Here is a 13,948-nt window from a genome sequence, read left to right as displayed (position 1 = left end):
TGCGTTTACACGTATAGCTGTGACAGACTTACACTGATTCGATCGCGTTCTTGGCAAGATCAGACGCTTGGAAGAAAAGCGATCACGAACTCAATATACGAAGCAATCTTAATGTATCGAGACTGTATCCACAGGTGTATGCCGGCTTAATGTACTGGCATGGGCTATAACACACGCTCAAACTGTAAGGGTGATGCAGCACATGTTGCCGATGTACATACCGACTTGATTCCAAATCCTCCTGGACACTGGCGACCCGCGGTTCCCCTTAGATTCGGTCATCAGCTCTGAACCACAGTAGCCAGAAGGAACTGTAGCGCGATTCTCAACAGCACGCACCACAGTAGTCGGCATAAATAACACCATGAAGAACACTCATCGATGGAACACAAATAACCCCGTACGCTAGCTAATCGCACGAACGGTCGGCCATCGGTCGCACATACACCGCGCAACACAGTCACTCGCTCACTCTACTTTCGACAGCGTGTGCACACACAGTCACACACACACGACACACACACGCATCAGTGCCACCGACACACACACACAACACACAACACACACACACACACACACACACACGCCCTCATCCACTTTTTATCGCACTTCGTTATGGCCCATGGCCCGTTGCTAAACTTCCACACTCCCTTTTGTATCATGCTCCCGCGAGTGCTTGTTGGCTGCGACACACGGCTGGTGCCGCGTCCAAACGCCTTGCCTAAAAACCACCGCACTGGCCTCTTCTGTAAAAGCCGCAAGGGGAACATAATAATAAAATATATTAACTACGACCATACATCGACCATATGACAATGGCACACACACACACAATTGTTGTGTTGCATCGCTGGCTTGCCTCGCTAGACGGTACACACAGCGGTACCACAAACGCACCACACGCAACCACCACAGCCACCCCCAGCAGCACACACGCCACACCACACGCACCATACACAATCCGGCACAGTAAATCAGCACAACACAACAAAAACTAAACATACACGCACACACACACAAACCCCAGTCACACCACCACCACACACAACCCAGCACACACCCACGATACCGGCACACACTCCTAAGCACGCACACATTGGGGGTCACACCGACCGCCGCCACACACACACACACCACACACATTTGGGCGCACACGACACTACACAACAGCACACAATCACACCCCACGCCCACGCATCGCCGTGCTCAGGTTACTAACTCGTGTCATCGGGGCCTAGCCCGGGCCTCGCTCTCGTGCGTTTTGTGCGCGCAGCGGCAGCGGGGCGGGCGGGGCGAGGAAGACAGCACCACACATCCATACTCTTTATTGGCTATGATTGATTTGTCGACATGTATGCTCATCAACTCCGAACAGCGTCCTTCTGGTTCGCGAGACTTCAAGAGGTAATCGGACCGACGGATTTCACCTGCGGGCGTTCGCCGCGAGGGGGCTTTGGCGCTGTCGCGCCGCCGCTGATTACAGCGCCCCTAGTGGCGCCGAATTGCTCCGTTCTGTGCGAGTTCACTCGTTGGCAGCTCTGCTCAGACGAGAGAGAACTTTAAAGTGTCTATCGTCACGAATTTCTGAAATTCTATAGTTGAAAAACCTTATTTTTGTAATTTCTTTAAATCAAAAAGTAGTTATCTGATACGTATAAATATATCTAAGTTCACCCTGATATAATTGTATACGCACTATCATTCACAATTTGCACCCAACCAACACACGACAACGATTGGGAAAATTTTATCAGCTAGCACCCTAACACTATTTACACACCAATACTTGTCACGAGGGCACGAGTCGGCGTTGCATGCCACTGGTTGCTGTGGTCGATTTTGTCATCGTGATTTGTGTATGTGCACAAAGTGGTGCCGCAACAGTTTTCTGTTTGATTTGTGTTGGGCTTATATTAGAATATAAATATACGGAAAATAAATATAAGTTCATGTGTATTATGTTTGACAATTATTATAAAACTGCGAAATGTTATTTTGTGTTTTTAATTTTCTGCCAACGAAAATGTTTGTGAATCCCCGTTCAGATTCGATCAGACAGCTAGATAAACTAAACGATAAACAATGGTGGGCAGACCAGTGCATCGAAGAAACACGAAAGGTAAAAAGCAGAAGAAGATTATATGAAAATCTCGCTTAAAGTTTACAAGGGAATTTTAATGGCTGCCACAATAATTTGGCCAATGCCTCGTTTACCCGCGAATGTTCGCTATATTCGGCTAGCTGCGTACGGGCGCCGCACCAATAATTTTCGAATTCATGCCGTGGGTTGTTGAATCGAACGGTTTGGTTCACACTCGAATCACCCAGAGCACACACACCATTCAGCGACGAACAACAACACGGAAGAGCCAAGTGAACTGACAGCCATCAGAAACTTGTATGCGACCTAAATCTGTGTCTTCTTCAACAAGACACTTGGTACGCGTGCATTACAACCCCTATAACCACCATTATCGACTCTCATTCTCGGTGGCTGGCGCATTCGTCGTGGCGGTAGATACTGCGTTTTAAAAAGAAGAAGTGGCTGCGACCGTGAAAAGACGGAACAGACGGCCGGAGTCTCACAGCACTTGAATGTGCGTAAGACGCAGGCGCGGTGCCATTTGAGAGGATCCGAGCATCAGACACTACAACTGCAGTGGGGATCAGTGTGTCCCTGGTTTATACGAACCTACATGAGCGTAATATGCCGACTATGGGCCAGTGGAGGATTTCTCTTGAGAAATAAGTAACAGAGATTTGAAGGCACTGCACAGCAGTTAGAATGCATGATATGGAAAGCCATCCCCTTTCAAAAATCATTTTCAAAACATTTCAAATACACTATTTTAAAATCAATTTAAACATTTCAATTAATTATAAAAAATAAAATAAAAATTACTTATATCTGTTTGAGAAATTTAAATTCAAAATTTAAAATAACTTCCCAGGATACAAATCAATTTATTAACATTGCAAATTTAATTCACAACTGTTCAAATAATTAGCTGATCGTACAAATCCTTTCAGCTCCATTGTAAAAGATCGTCATTTCTAATCGATAATTTATTTTCTAAAATAACAATCCAATTTTACTGAACTTGCACATTTAATTTTTGAAATACATTTACATATAACCACAAATGTTCAAATCTTCTTCATCACCTAAACAAATATGAAATTATAACGTTTATATAATTACCGAATAACGCACTTCAAAGTTTCCACAAGTTTGAAGATTAATTGTAGTACTTCAACATACATCACCCAAGAAATGGCGAATCTATCTGCGTATTCAGAATTATTGAGTGAACAAACGAGAAAATGTAGTAACTTAAAATTACAACTTAATCACTTCCAATTTCACAAGACCAGCTCCCCGGCCGTACATCCCGAAACACAGCGGGTTTTAGCGGGGCTGGATAATTCGAGTTAGGTACACCCGCCGGGATCACTCGATTGGGCGGAGTCCTGAGCCGGCGGCGGGGATTAGATGGGCGTGCGGGGCCCTCTCCCCGGGGGCGGGAGACCGCGGTGGCGGGAAGATTCTTGAATAAAATGGACGACTCCTTAGCGCCGCATCCTGTGTGGGCTGGACGGGCTGCAGCGGTACTTTCCTGCTGGCGTTTGATTCAGTTTCAAATCCATTTTTGTACAATATATGTGTGTATGGTATACTCGTGGGGCTATAACACACAGGACTATCTTGGAACACTTTTACAGAGACAAATTACGGATGTGTATAACATCATAGTTAAAATGGAGCTTGGCTATACACAATCTAACATCGTGTGAGCGTTTGTGATTATCTCGCTGCCTGGGTTCATGTATACTCGGGAGTGCAGCCTGATCGGGTAGGTTGTGTCTGTCTCGCGTGCAGGCTGATCGGGTAGGTCGTGTCTGTCATCGGCGTGCAGCTGATCGGTAGGTGTGTCTGTCATACGGCGTGGCGGCTGATCGGGTAGGTGTGTCTGTCATCGGCGTGCTAGCTGATCGGTAGGTGTGTCTGTCATCCGCGCAGTGACCGCAGCTGATCGGGTAGGTGTTGTCTGTCATCGCGCGTACCGCGGCTGAATGCGGGTAGGTGTGTCTGTCATCGCGGCGTGCAGCTGATCGGGTAGGTGTGTCGTCATCGCCGCGTGCAGCTGATCGGGAGGTGTGTCTGTCATCGCGTGGCAGCTGATCGGGTAGTGTGTCTGTCATCGCGCGTGCAGCTGATCGGGTAGGTGTGTCTGTCATCGCGTGCGGCTGATCGGTAGGTGTGTCTGTCCATGGCCGGCGCGTGCAGCCTGATCGGGTAGGTGTGTCTGTCATCAGCGTGCGGCTGATCGCGTAGGTGTGTCCTTCATCGCGTGCAGCCTGATGCGGGTAGGTGTGTCGTCATCGCGTGCAGCTGATCGGGTAGCGTGCTGTCTGTCATGCGCGTCCAGGTGATCGGGTAGGTGTGTCTGTCATCGGGCGCGTGCAGCTGATCGGTCGGTGTGTCTGTCATCGCGTGCCGCTGATCGGCGTAGGTGTGTCTGTCATCGCGTGCAAGTTCTGATCGGTAGTGTGTGTCTGTCATCGCGCGTGCACTGATCGGTAGTGTGTCTCGTCAATCGCGCAGCAGCTGATCGGTAGGTGATGTTGTCATCGCGTGCAGCTGATCGGCGAGGTGTGTCTGTCCATCGCGTGCAGCGCTGATGCGGGTAGGTGTGTCTGTCATCTGGCGTGGCAGCTGAATCGGGTAAGGTGTGTCTGTCATCGCGTGGCAGCTGATCGGGTAGGTGTCGTCTGTCATCGCGCGTCGCAGCTGATCGGTAGGTGTGTCTGTCATCCGCGTGCGGCTGATCGGTCGGTGTGTCTGTCATCCGCGCGGTGCAGACTGATCGGGTAGGTGTGTCTGTCATGCGCGTGCAGCTTGATCGGGGTAGGTTGTGTCCTGTCATCGGCGCGTCAGCCAGCTGATCGGTAGGTGTGTCTGTCATGGCGTGCAGGCTTGATCGGGTCAGGTGTGTCTGTCATCGGCGTGCAGGCTGATCCGGTAGGTGTGTCTGTCATCGCGCGTGCGGCTAGATCGGTAGGTGTGTCTGTCATCTGCGTGGGCAGCTGATGGCGGCGTAAGGTGTGTCTGTCATCGCGTGCAGCTGATCGGGTAGGTGTGTCTGTCTCGCGTGCAGCTGATCGGGTAGGTGTGTCTGTCATCGCGTGCAGCTGACTCGGTAGGGTGTGTCTGTCATCGCGCGTGCCAGCTGATGCGGCGTAGGTGTGTCTGTCATCGCGCCGTGCAGCTGATCTGGGTTAGGTGGTGTCTGTCATCCGCGTGCAGGCTGATCGGGTAGCGTGTGTCTGTCATCGCGTGCGCTGATCGGGTAGGTTGTTGTCATTGCGTGGCAGCTGATCGGTAGGTGTGTCTGTCATCGCGCGTGCAGCGATCGAGTGATGTGTCTGTCATCGCGTGCAGCTGATCGGGTAGGTGTGTCTGTCATTCGTGCAGCTGATGCGGTGTAGCGTGTGTCTGTCATCGCGCGTGCAGCTGATCGGTAGGTGTGTCTGTCATCCGCGCCAGAGCTGGATCGGTAGGCCTGTGTCTGTCATCGCGTGCGGCCCTGATCGGTAGGTGGTGTCTGTCATCAGCGTGCAGATCTTATCGGTACGGTGTGTCTGTCTCGTCGCGTCGGCACTGACGGTAGGTGTGTCTGTCATTCGCGTGCAGCTGATGCGGGTAGGTGTGTCTGTCATCGGCGTGGCAGCTTGATCGGGTAGGTGTTTTGTCATCGCAGTGCAGCTGATCGCGTAAAAGGGTGTGTCTGTCATCGCGCTGCAAGCTGATCGGTAGGTGTGTCTGTCATCGCGTGGCTAGCTGATCGTGGTAGGTGTGTCCTGTCATCGCGTGCAGGCTGATCGGGTAGGTGTGTCTGTCATTCGCGTGCAGCTCGATGCGGTAGGTGTGTCTGTCATCGCGTGGGCAGCTGATCGCGTAGGTGTTTCTGTCAGTCGCGTGCGGACTGATCGGAGTAGTGTGTCGCTGTCATCCGCGTGCCAGCTGATCGGGTAGGCTGTCGTCTGTCCATCGCGTGCAGCTGAACCGCTTCAGTGTGTCTTTCACGTCGTAAGCAGCTGATCGGGTAGGTGTGTCTGTCATCGCGCTGCAGTGCTGATCGGGTATGTGTGTCTGTCAATCGCGTGCAGGCTGATTCGGGTAGTCGTGTCTGCATCGCGCTGCCAGCTGATGCGGTAGGTTGTGTCTGTCATTGCGCGTGCCAGCTGATCGGGTAGGGTGTCTGTCATCGCGTGCAGCTGATCGGTAGGTGTGTCTGTCATCGCGGTGCAGCTGATCGGGTAGTGTGTCTGTCCATCGCGTGCAGCTGGATCGGGTAGGTGTGTCTGTCATCGCGTGCAGCTGATCGTGGTAGGTGTGTCTCTGTCCATCGGCGCTGTGCAGCTGCATCGGGTAGTATGTGTCTGTCATCCGCGTGCGCTTGATTCGGTAGGTTGTGCTGTCATCGCGTGCAGCTGATCCGGGTAGTGTGTCTGTCAGCGCGTGCAGCTGATGGTAGGTGTGTCTGTCATCGCGTGCAAGCCTGATCGGCGTCAGGTTGTGTCTGTCATCGCGTGCCCAGCTTTGATCGGTAGGTGTGTCTGTCATCCGCGTGCGGCTGATCGGGTAGGTGGTGTCTGTCTCGCGTGCCAGCTGATTCGGGTAGTGTGCGTCTGTCATCGCGTGCAGCTGATCGGGTAGGTGTGTCTGTCATCGCGTGCAGCTGATCGGGTAGGTGTGTCTGTCATCGCGTGCAGCTGATCGGGTAGGTGTGTCTGTCATCGCGTGCAGCTGATCGGGTAGGTGCTGTCTGTCAATCGGCGTGCGGCTGAATCGCGTAGGTGTGTCTGTCATCGCAGCGTGGCAGGGCTGATCGGGTAGGTGTGTCTGTCATCGCGCGTGCAAGCTGAATCGGTAGGTGTGTCTGTCATCGCGTGCGCTGAATCGGTAGGAGGTGTGTCTGTCATCGCGTGGCAGCCTGATCGGGTAGGTGTGTCTTCATCACCGTGCAGCCTGATGGCGGCAGTAGCGTGTGGTCTGTAACATCGCGTGCAGCCTGATCGGTAAGGTGTGTCCGTCATCGCGCAGGCTGATCGGGTAGGTGTGTCTGTCATCGCGTCGCGGCTGATCATAGGTGTGTCTGTCATCGCGTGGCAGCCTGAATCGGGTAGGTGTTGTCTGTTCTCGCAGTGCAGCTGATCGGGTAGGTGTGTCTGTCATCGCGTGCCAGGCTGATACGGGTAGGTTGTGTGCTGTCATCGTGTGGCAGCCTGATCGGGGTAGGTGTGTCTGTCCATCGTGTGCGCAGCTGATACGGGTAGGTGTGTCTGTCATCGCGTGCAGCTGATCCGGGTAGGTGTGTCTGTCATCGTGTGGCAGCTGATCGGTAGGTGTGTCTGTCATCGGTGTGGCAGCGATCGGCGTAGGGTGTGTCTGTCATGCCGCGTGCAGCTGATGCCGGGTAGGTGTGTCTGTCATCGCGCGTGCAGCTGATCGGGTAAGGTGTGATCTGTCATTCGCGCGTGCAGCTGATCGGGTTAGGTGTGTCTGTCATCGCGCGTTGGCAGCCTGATCGGGTAGGTGTGTCTGTCCATCGCGTGCAAAGGCTGATGCGGTAGGTGTGTCTGTCATCCCGGGGCTGGCAGCCTGATCGGGTAGGTGCGGTCATCGGCGTGCAGCTGATCGGCTAGCTGTGTCTGTCATCGCGTGCAGGCTGATCGGTAGGTGCTGCTGTCATCGCGTAGCAGCTGCCGGGCTAGGTGTGATCTTGTCATCGCGCTGCAGCTGATCGGGTAGGTGTGTCTGTCATCGCGGTCAGGCGATGCGCGTTAGTGTGTCTGTCATCGCCGTGCAGCTGATCGGGTAGGTTGGTCCTGTCATCGGCGTGCAGGACTGATCGGGTACGGTGTGCTGCGTCATCGCGTGGGCAGCTGATCGGTAGGTTTGTCTGTCATCGCGTGGCAGCTAGATCGGTAGGATGTGACCTGTCATCGGCCGTGCCGAAGCGTGAATGCGGGGTAGGTGTGTCTGTCATCCGCGCGTGCAGCTGATCGGGTAGGTGTGTCTGTCATGCGCGCGTGCAGCTGATCGGTAGGTGTGTCTGGTCATCGCGTGCAACCTTGATTCGGGTTAGGTGTGTCTGTCATCCGCGTGCAGCTTGATCGGTAGGTGTGTCTGTCATCGCGTGCAGCTGATCGGTAGGTGTGGTCTGTCATTCCGCGTGCAGCTGATCGGGTAGGTGTGTCTGTCATCGCGCGTGCAGCTGATCGGGTAGGTGTGTCTGTCATCGCGCGCGCGGGCTGATCGGTAGGTGTGTGCTGTCATCAGCGTGCAGCTGATCGGGTAGGTGTGTCATGTCATCGCGGCAGGCTGATTCGGGTAGGCTGTTGTCTGTCATCGCGCGTGCAGCTGATCGGGTAGGTGTGTCTGTCATCGCGCGGCAGACTGATGCGCGGTAGGTGGTCTGAGTCATCGCGTTGGCAGCCTGATCGGCGTAGGTGTTGTCTGTCACCGGGCGCGTGCGCCTGCGATGCGGGTAGGTGTGTCTGTCATCGCGTGCCAGCCTGATCGGTAGGTTTGTGTCTGTCATCGCGTGCCAGCGTGATCGGTAGGTGTCGTTCTGTCATCGCGCGTGGTTGCAGTATGTCCTGATCGGTGCGTGTGTCTGTCATGCGTGGGCAGCTGATCGGGTAGGTGTGTCTGTCATCCGCGTGCGCTGATCGGGTAGATGTGTCTGTCACGTGCCGTGGCTAAGCTGATCGTGCTGCTATGGTGTGTCTGCATCGCGTGCGGGCTGATCGGGCTAGGTGTGTCCCTGTCCAATCGCGTGCAGGCTGATCGGGTAGGTGTGTCTGTCATCGCGTGCAGCTGATCGGGTAGGTGTGTCTGTCATCGCGTGCAGCTGATCGGTAGGCTGTGTCTTGGTCCCCCTCGCGTGCAGCTGATCGGGTAGGTGTGTCTCGTCAATCTGCGTGCAGCTGATCGGGTAGGTGTGTCTGTCATGCGCGCGTGCGCTGATCGGGGTAGGTGTGTCTGTAACACGCGTGCAGCTGATGCGGTAGGTTGGTGCTGTCATCGCGTGCAGCTGATCGGTAGTGTGTCCTGTCGCATCGCGCGTGCAGCTGAATCGGGTAAGGTGTGTCTGGTCATCGCGTGCCAGCTGATCGGGTAGGTGTGTCTGTCATCGCGTGCAGCTGATGCGGTAGATGTGGTCTGTCATCTCGCGTGGGCAGCTGATCGGTAGGTGTGTCTCTGTCATCGCGTGCGGCTGATCGCGTAGGTGTGTCTGTCATCGCGTCACTGATCGGGTAGGTGTGTCTGTCATCGCGTGCAAGCTGATCGGGTAGGCTGTTCGTCTGTCATCGCGTGCAGCTGATGCGGCGTAGGTGTGTCTGTCATCGCGTGTCGGCTGACGGGTAGGTGTGTCTGTCATCCGGCGTGCAGCTGATCGGGTAGGTGTGTCTGTCTATCCGCGTGCAGCTGGATCGGGTGGTGTGTTCTGTCATCGCGTGCAGCTGATCGGGTAGGTGTGTCTGTCATCGCGCGTGCAGCTGATGGTACGAGTCGTGTCTGTCATCGCGTGCGGGCTCTGATTGGGTAGGTGTGTCTGTCATCGCGTGCAGCTGATCGGGTAGTGTGTGTCTGTCATCGAAGTGCAGCCTGATGCGGGTAGGTGTGTCTGTCATCGCGTGCAGGCTGATGCGGGTAGCTGTGTTGCTCAATGTCATCGGTGGGGCAGCTGATCGGCGTAGCGGGTGTGTCTGTCATCGCGCGTCGCAGCTGCTCGGGTAGGCTGTGCGTCTGTCATCGCGTGGCAGCTGATCGGTAGGTGTGTCTGTCATCGCGCGTGCAGCTGATCGGGTAAGGTGTGTCTGTCACGGTGCAGGCTGATCGGCGTACGTGTGTCTGTCATCGCGTGCAGCTGATCGGTAAAGCGTGTGTCTGTCATCGCGTGTGCAGCTGATAGCGGGTAGGTGTGTCTGTCATCGCGTGCAGCTTGATCGGGATAGTGTGTCTGTCATCGCGTGCAGCTGATCCGGTAGGTTGTCTGCTCATCCCGCGTGCAGCTGAGTCGGGTAGGTGTGCCTGTCATCGCGTGCAGCTGATCGGGTAGGTGTTGTCTGTCCATCGCCGTGCGGCCTGATCGGGTAGTGTGTCTGTCATCGGCGTGCAGCTGAATCGGTAGGTGTGTCTCGTCATCGCGTGCAGCTGATGCGGGGTAGGTGTGTCTGTCATCGCGTGCGGGCTGATCGGGTAGGTGTGTCTGTCATCGCGTGCAGCTGATCGGGTAGGTGTGTCTGTCATCGCGTGCAGCTGATCGGGTAGGTGTGTCTGTCATCGCGTGCGCGAGGGTATCGTGCTGTGTGTGTTGCAACTGTCGGAGCTGTGATCAGGGTTCAGTAGATTTATGGGTTGGATTCAAAAGATTTTTAGGTTGTGGTCAGCAGATTTAAAGATTGGATTCAACAAATTTAAAGGTTGTGTTTGACAGACTTAAGGGTTACGTTCAAGATTTAAAGGTTAGTTTGAAGCGATTAAAATTAGATAACATATCGTGTTTAGCAGATTCAATTGTCGTATACAGTTATTTAAATGTTAGATTTAACAGATTTGAAAGTTGTGGGAGAAATCATAAACTGTTCCTTTGATTCGTTACCTTTACACTTTATCGTCAATTTCAGTAAAATCGCCAAGCCCTGTCCAAAGTGTAAGGCGCCCATCGAGAAGAGTTACGGGTGAGTGCATGAAAAAGCTTTATTTGCAATCACATTCGCAACAAGCCAATCTCGCAATTCGATGTAATTCCAATTCGCACATGCTTCTCTGTAACCTCATTTCACTGCCAGGTCATCGATTTTGGCTGCCAATCAAAACTCTGCGATGGTGTAATAACTGGCGGTCGGCTGTTCGGTTTTCTTGTTGGTCACTTGAAAGCTGAAACAGCAGTAAGTCTTCTTCTTTATTGCAATTTTGCAATATTAATCGCATGATTACTCAACTCATAACATTGTGTAAATCGTGAAGCTTACGTATGCGGTTTTGGCACCTAGTGTTTAGTTGTACATCAGTATATAGCTAATATTGCTGGTGTATTTATTTTTTTGCGGCCAACCACAGTTCCTGGCTGTATGTAGTCCATGGAATAAATCTGACTACACGTACATCCGTTACACGAGAATCCAGTGATTGCTTACTACGACCATCTCGTACGAATAACTAGTGGCGTGCGGTACCTATCGGTATCTCTCATATGCGTTCTCTTACCTTCTCAGTTTATACGTATCTCTCATTTACGTTTCTTTTTACGTTCTCGGTTCATTATAGGTATTTCTCATTTACGTCCGCAGGTGTAACAAGGTGGTGTGTTCGGTGTGCAGCACGACAATGTGTTACGTGTGCGGACGCGCGATCCTCGGCTACGAACACTTTGGCGCACACTGCAGCCTGTTCGACGCTTGCTGGGACGAGGTCGCCATGGTTCCCCAGCAACCACAGGTACAGTGCGCGGTTTAACGATGCCACGGTGCGACGTGCACGTAGCGTAGAGAGCGAGTGAACGAAAGAAGGCTAGTGCGAGAGATGTGGCTTGCATAATCATTTGGATTCGTCTTGTTTTGTTGTAAGGACAGTTGAGTGTGACAGCCTTCATAGGTTTTATATCTTAATAACAGTCTTTTAAAATAACTAATAGCAGTAATATTAATAGTATATAATTAGTAATATATAATAACCTTCTTTTATTTAAACGATTTTCCTTGTTATCTCGATGGTAGTGATTCCCTTCTATCTTCACTCACCATGAGGATTTCTCACGTAAGTCTTCTTGTGTTCTTCTGTTGCTTTCAAGCGTTCTTTTACTTCCTTTCAGGAAGCCATCATGATTCAAATACAGCTGAACGAGTACCCTGATGCGTGGCGCCGCCTGGTGACGTGCATGCGGTGCAAGCAGCGGTGCTTGAGAGCAGACGACAGGAACAATCATCTTCGCTGCTGGAGCTGCAAGGTCAACCAATGCCTCGACTGCAAGACGGTCATCATAGGTAATGGAGAGTGAGGAGAGGGGTGGGAGTGAGAGGGAGGGAGAGAGAGAGAGAGAGAGAGAGAAATGGGGAGAGAAAAGAGATAGAGAGAGGAGAGAGAGAGAGAGAGAGAGAGAGAGAGAAATGGGGAGAGAAAAGAGATAGAGAGAGGAGAGAGAGAGAGAGAGAGAGAGAGAGAGAAATGGGGAAAGAAAAGAGATAGAGGAGAGAGAGAGAGAGAGAGAAAGAGAGAGAGAGAGAGGAGAGAGAGAGAGAGAGAGAGAGAGCAGAGGAGAGCGCGAGAGAGAGAGAGAGAGAGAGAGAGAGAGGAGAGGAGAGGAGAGAGAGAGAGAGAGAGAGAGCGAGAGCGAGAGCGAGAGCGAGAGAGAGAGAGAGAGAGAGAGAGAGAGAGAGAGAGAGAGAGCGCGAGCGCGAGCACGAGAAAGTAACTAGAATTACCTATCGTCTCAAGCCCATATTGCACCGTCCTTGCAAGTGTTCCTTGCCGGAATTCATTGATGCCTCATTCATATTGTTCTGTTGATGCATTTCAGGTCCCGTTGGAGCGCATTTCAGACCACCGAGTACGTGCAAGCAGCATAGCTGACGTTCGTCTACTAAGCAAGCACCGTCTATTGCTCCGTGCTAGGTCAGCACAAGAGATGCTGCAATGTTGGCGGTGTTTTGTCAGGCAGTCGGGCGCTGGACGTACCCCGCCCACTGTACCTCATCGAAGAACCCGGCGTTCGATTCCCTCTGGCTCATTCTGGTCCTGTCATGGATGATGGACTAGATACTCCTGCATGTTTAATACTACGGTGGTCCACTTCCACGTGTCTTATGGACGCTGCTGGTGAACTACTGTCTCATGTGTCATTGATAATGGTTGTACCTCGCTGCCTTGCTATCTATCGCATCTCTAATTGTGTGTATAAACACATGATATAGTGGGGAAACTGGTGCGAGCAAGCGAGTATTTCTAGAAGGGATTGCAAGAAGGGATTGCAAGAATTTCTAGTTTAGTTTAATATTCGTGAACGAACGTGTTTTCCATCGCTACAGAAAGGTATTGCTTCGTTCGTGACTTCACTTATTCGCAGCATTTTTATATGAGTTTTACACTAGCCTTATCTTTTTCAACTGCAGGGCATGGAATATCTTGAATCGGCTCAACCACGGGTTCCTTTATTCCGGTATTGCTGTGGTAGTATTTTCGTGATTATAGACATCGAATATATAGAAACGGAACTGTATAGAAATAGAAATAGAACTGTTTATATATAGAAACAGCCTTACCTGTTCAATTTGTTGCTGCTACTCTAATGTGTCTTAAGTGACAGCATGTTGTTACTGGTGCCTGTTGATTATGAACCATGTTGTTTTGGTGCGACCGACGATTTGTTACGTGAACGTATATAACGTGATGTTAAAAACAATAATATATAAATTTAATATTGGATTTGCAACGCTTTGTAACTGCATGCAGTACGCGTGGTGTGTGTAAAGGATATATTTGCTATATATATCTGTATTAATATGTACAAGCCGCGGGCAAAGCAAAGTGGCGTGTATGCAATTATATTACGAAATATTTATTACGTTGTCTTTTACATTCGGCGTTTCGAGTATTTTATTTGTATTTCCACTACATCAGTAGCAGACCAATTAAAAAGCAAACGGACACTCCTCCCCCTCTTTCCCTCGCCAGCTGTCGCTGACATGGATAACCAGATGGTCTTGTAACACGTTGGGGTTATTAGGGTTAGGGTTAGCATATATTGCAGTTTTGGTTCGGCAACATGTTTCGAACCAGATTCAGACCAGGTCTTTGCTGACGTGAATAGTTATGGTCCGGACACACTTGCCCGCTGCCGCTCCCCTCCCCCTCCCCTGCCGCTGCCGCTCCCCT

At 51.8% G+C, this 13,948-nt stretch overlaps 1 protein-coding gene across 1 annotated transcript; it reads left to right on the top strand.

The window, feature by feature from the left end:
* Positions 1–6,099: 6,099 nt before the first annotated feature.
* On the top strand, positions 6,100–13,649 carry LOC106817335. The gene is made up of 5 exons (XM_014821995.1): positions 6,100–6,107; positions 10,702–10,755; positions 11,368–11,515; positions 11,889–12,060; positions 12,594–13,649. Exons 3-5 carry the CDS (start codon positions 11,405–11,407, stop codon positions 12,644–12,646), a joined length of 336 nt encoding a protein of 111 aa, XP_014677481.1. The 5' UTR covers positions 6,100–6,107; positions 10,702–10,755; positions 11,368–11,404; the 3' UTR covers positions 12,647–13,649.
* The last annotated feature ends 299 nt before the right edge of the window (positions 13,650–13,948 follow it).

This window comes from Priapulus caudatus, unplaced genomic scaffold, assembly GCF_000485595.1.
Source record: "Priapulus caudatus unplaced genomic scaffold, Priapulus_caudatus-5.0.1 Scaffold1685, whole genome shotgun sequence".
NCBI classification, from domain to species: domain Eukaryota; kingdom Metazoa; phylum Priapulida; class Priapulimorpha; order Priapulimorphida; family Priapulidae; genus Priapulus; species Priapulus caudatus.
This window is presented reverse-complemented; position numbering and strand designations above follow the sequence as displayed.

Bases quoted from the DNA above. Each gene is read 5' to 3' on its own strand.
- LOC106817335 (XM_014821995.1), top strand. From the start codon at position 11,405: ATGTGTTACGTGTGCGGACGCGCGATCCTCGGCTACGAACACTTTGGC. The intron at 11,516-11,888 runs GTACAGTGCGCG...ACTTCCTTTCAG, and splicing joins TGGTTCCCCAGCAACCACAG to GAAGCCATCATGATTCAAAT. The intron at 12,061-12,593 runs GTAATGGAGAGT...GATGCATTTCAG, and splicing joins CTGCAAGACGGTCATCATAG to GTCCCGTTGGAGCGCATTTC.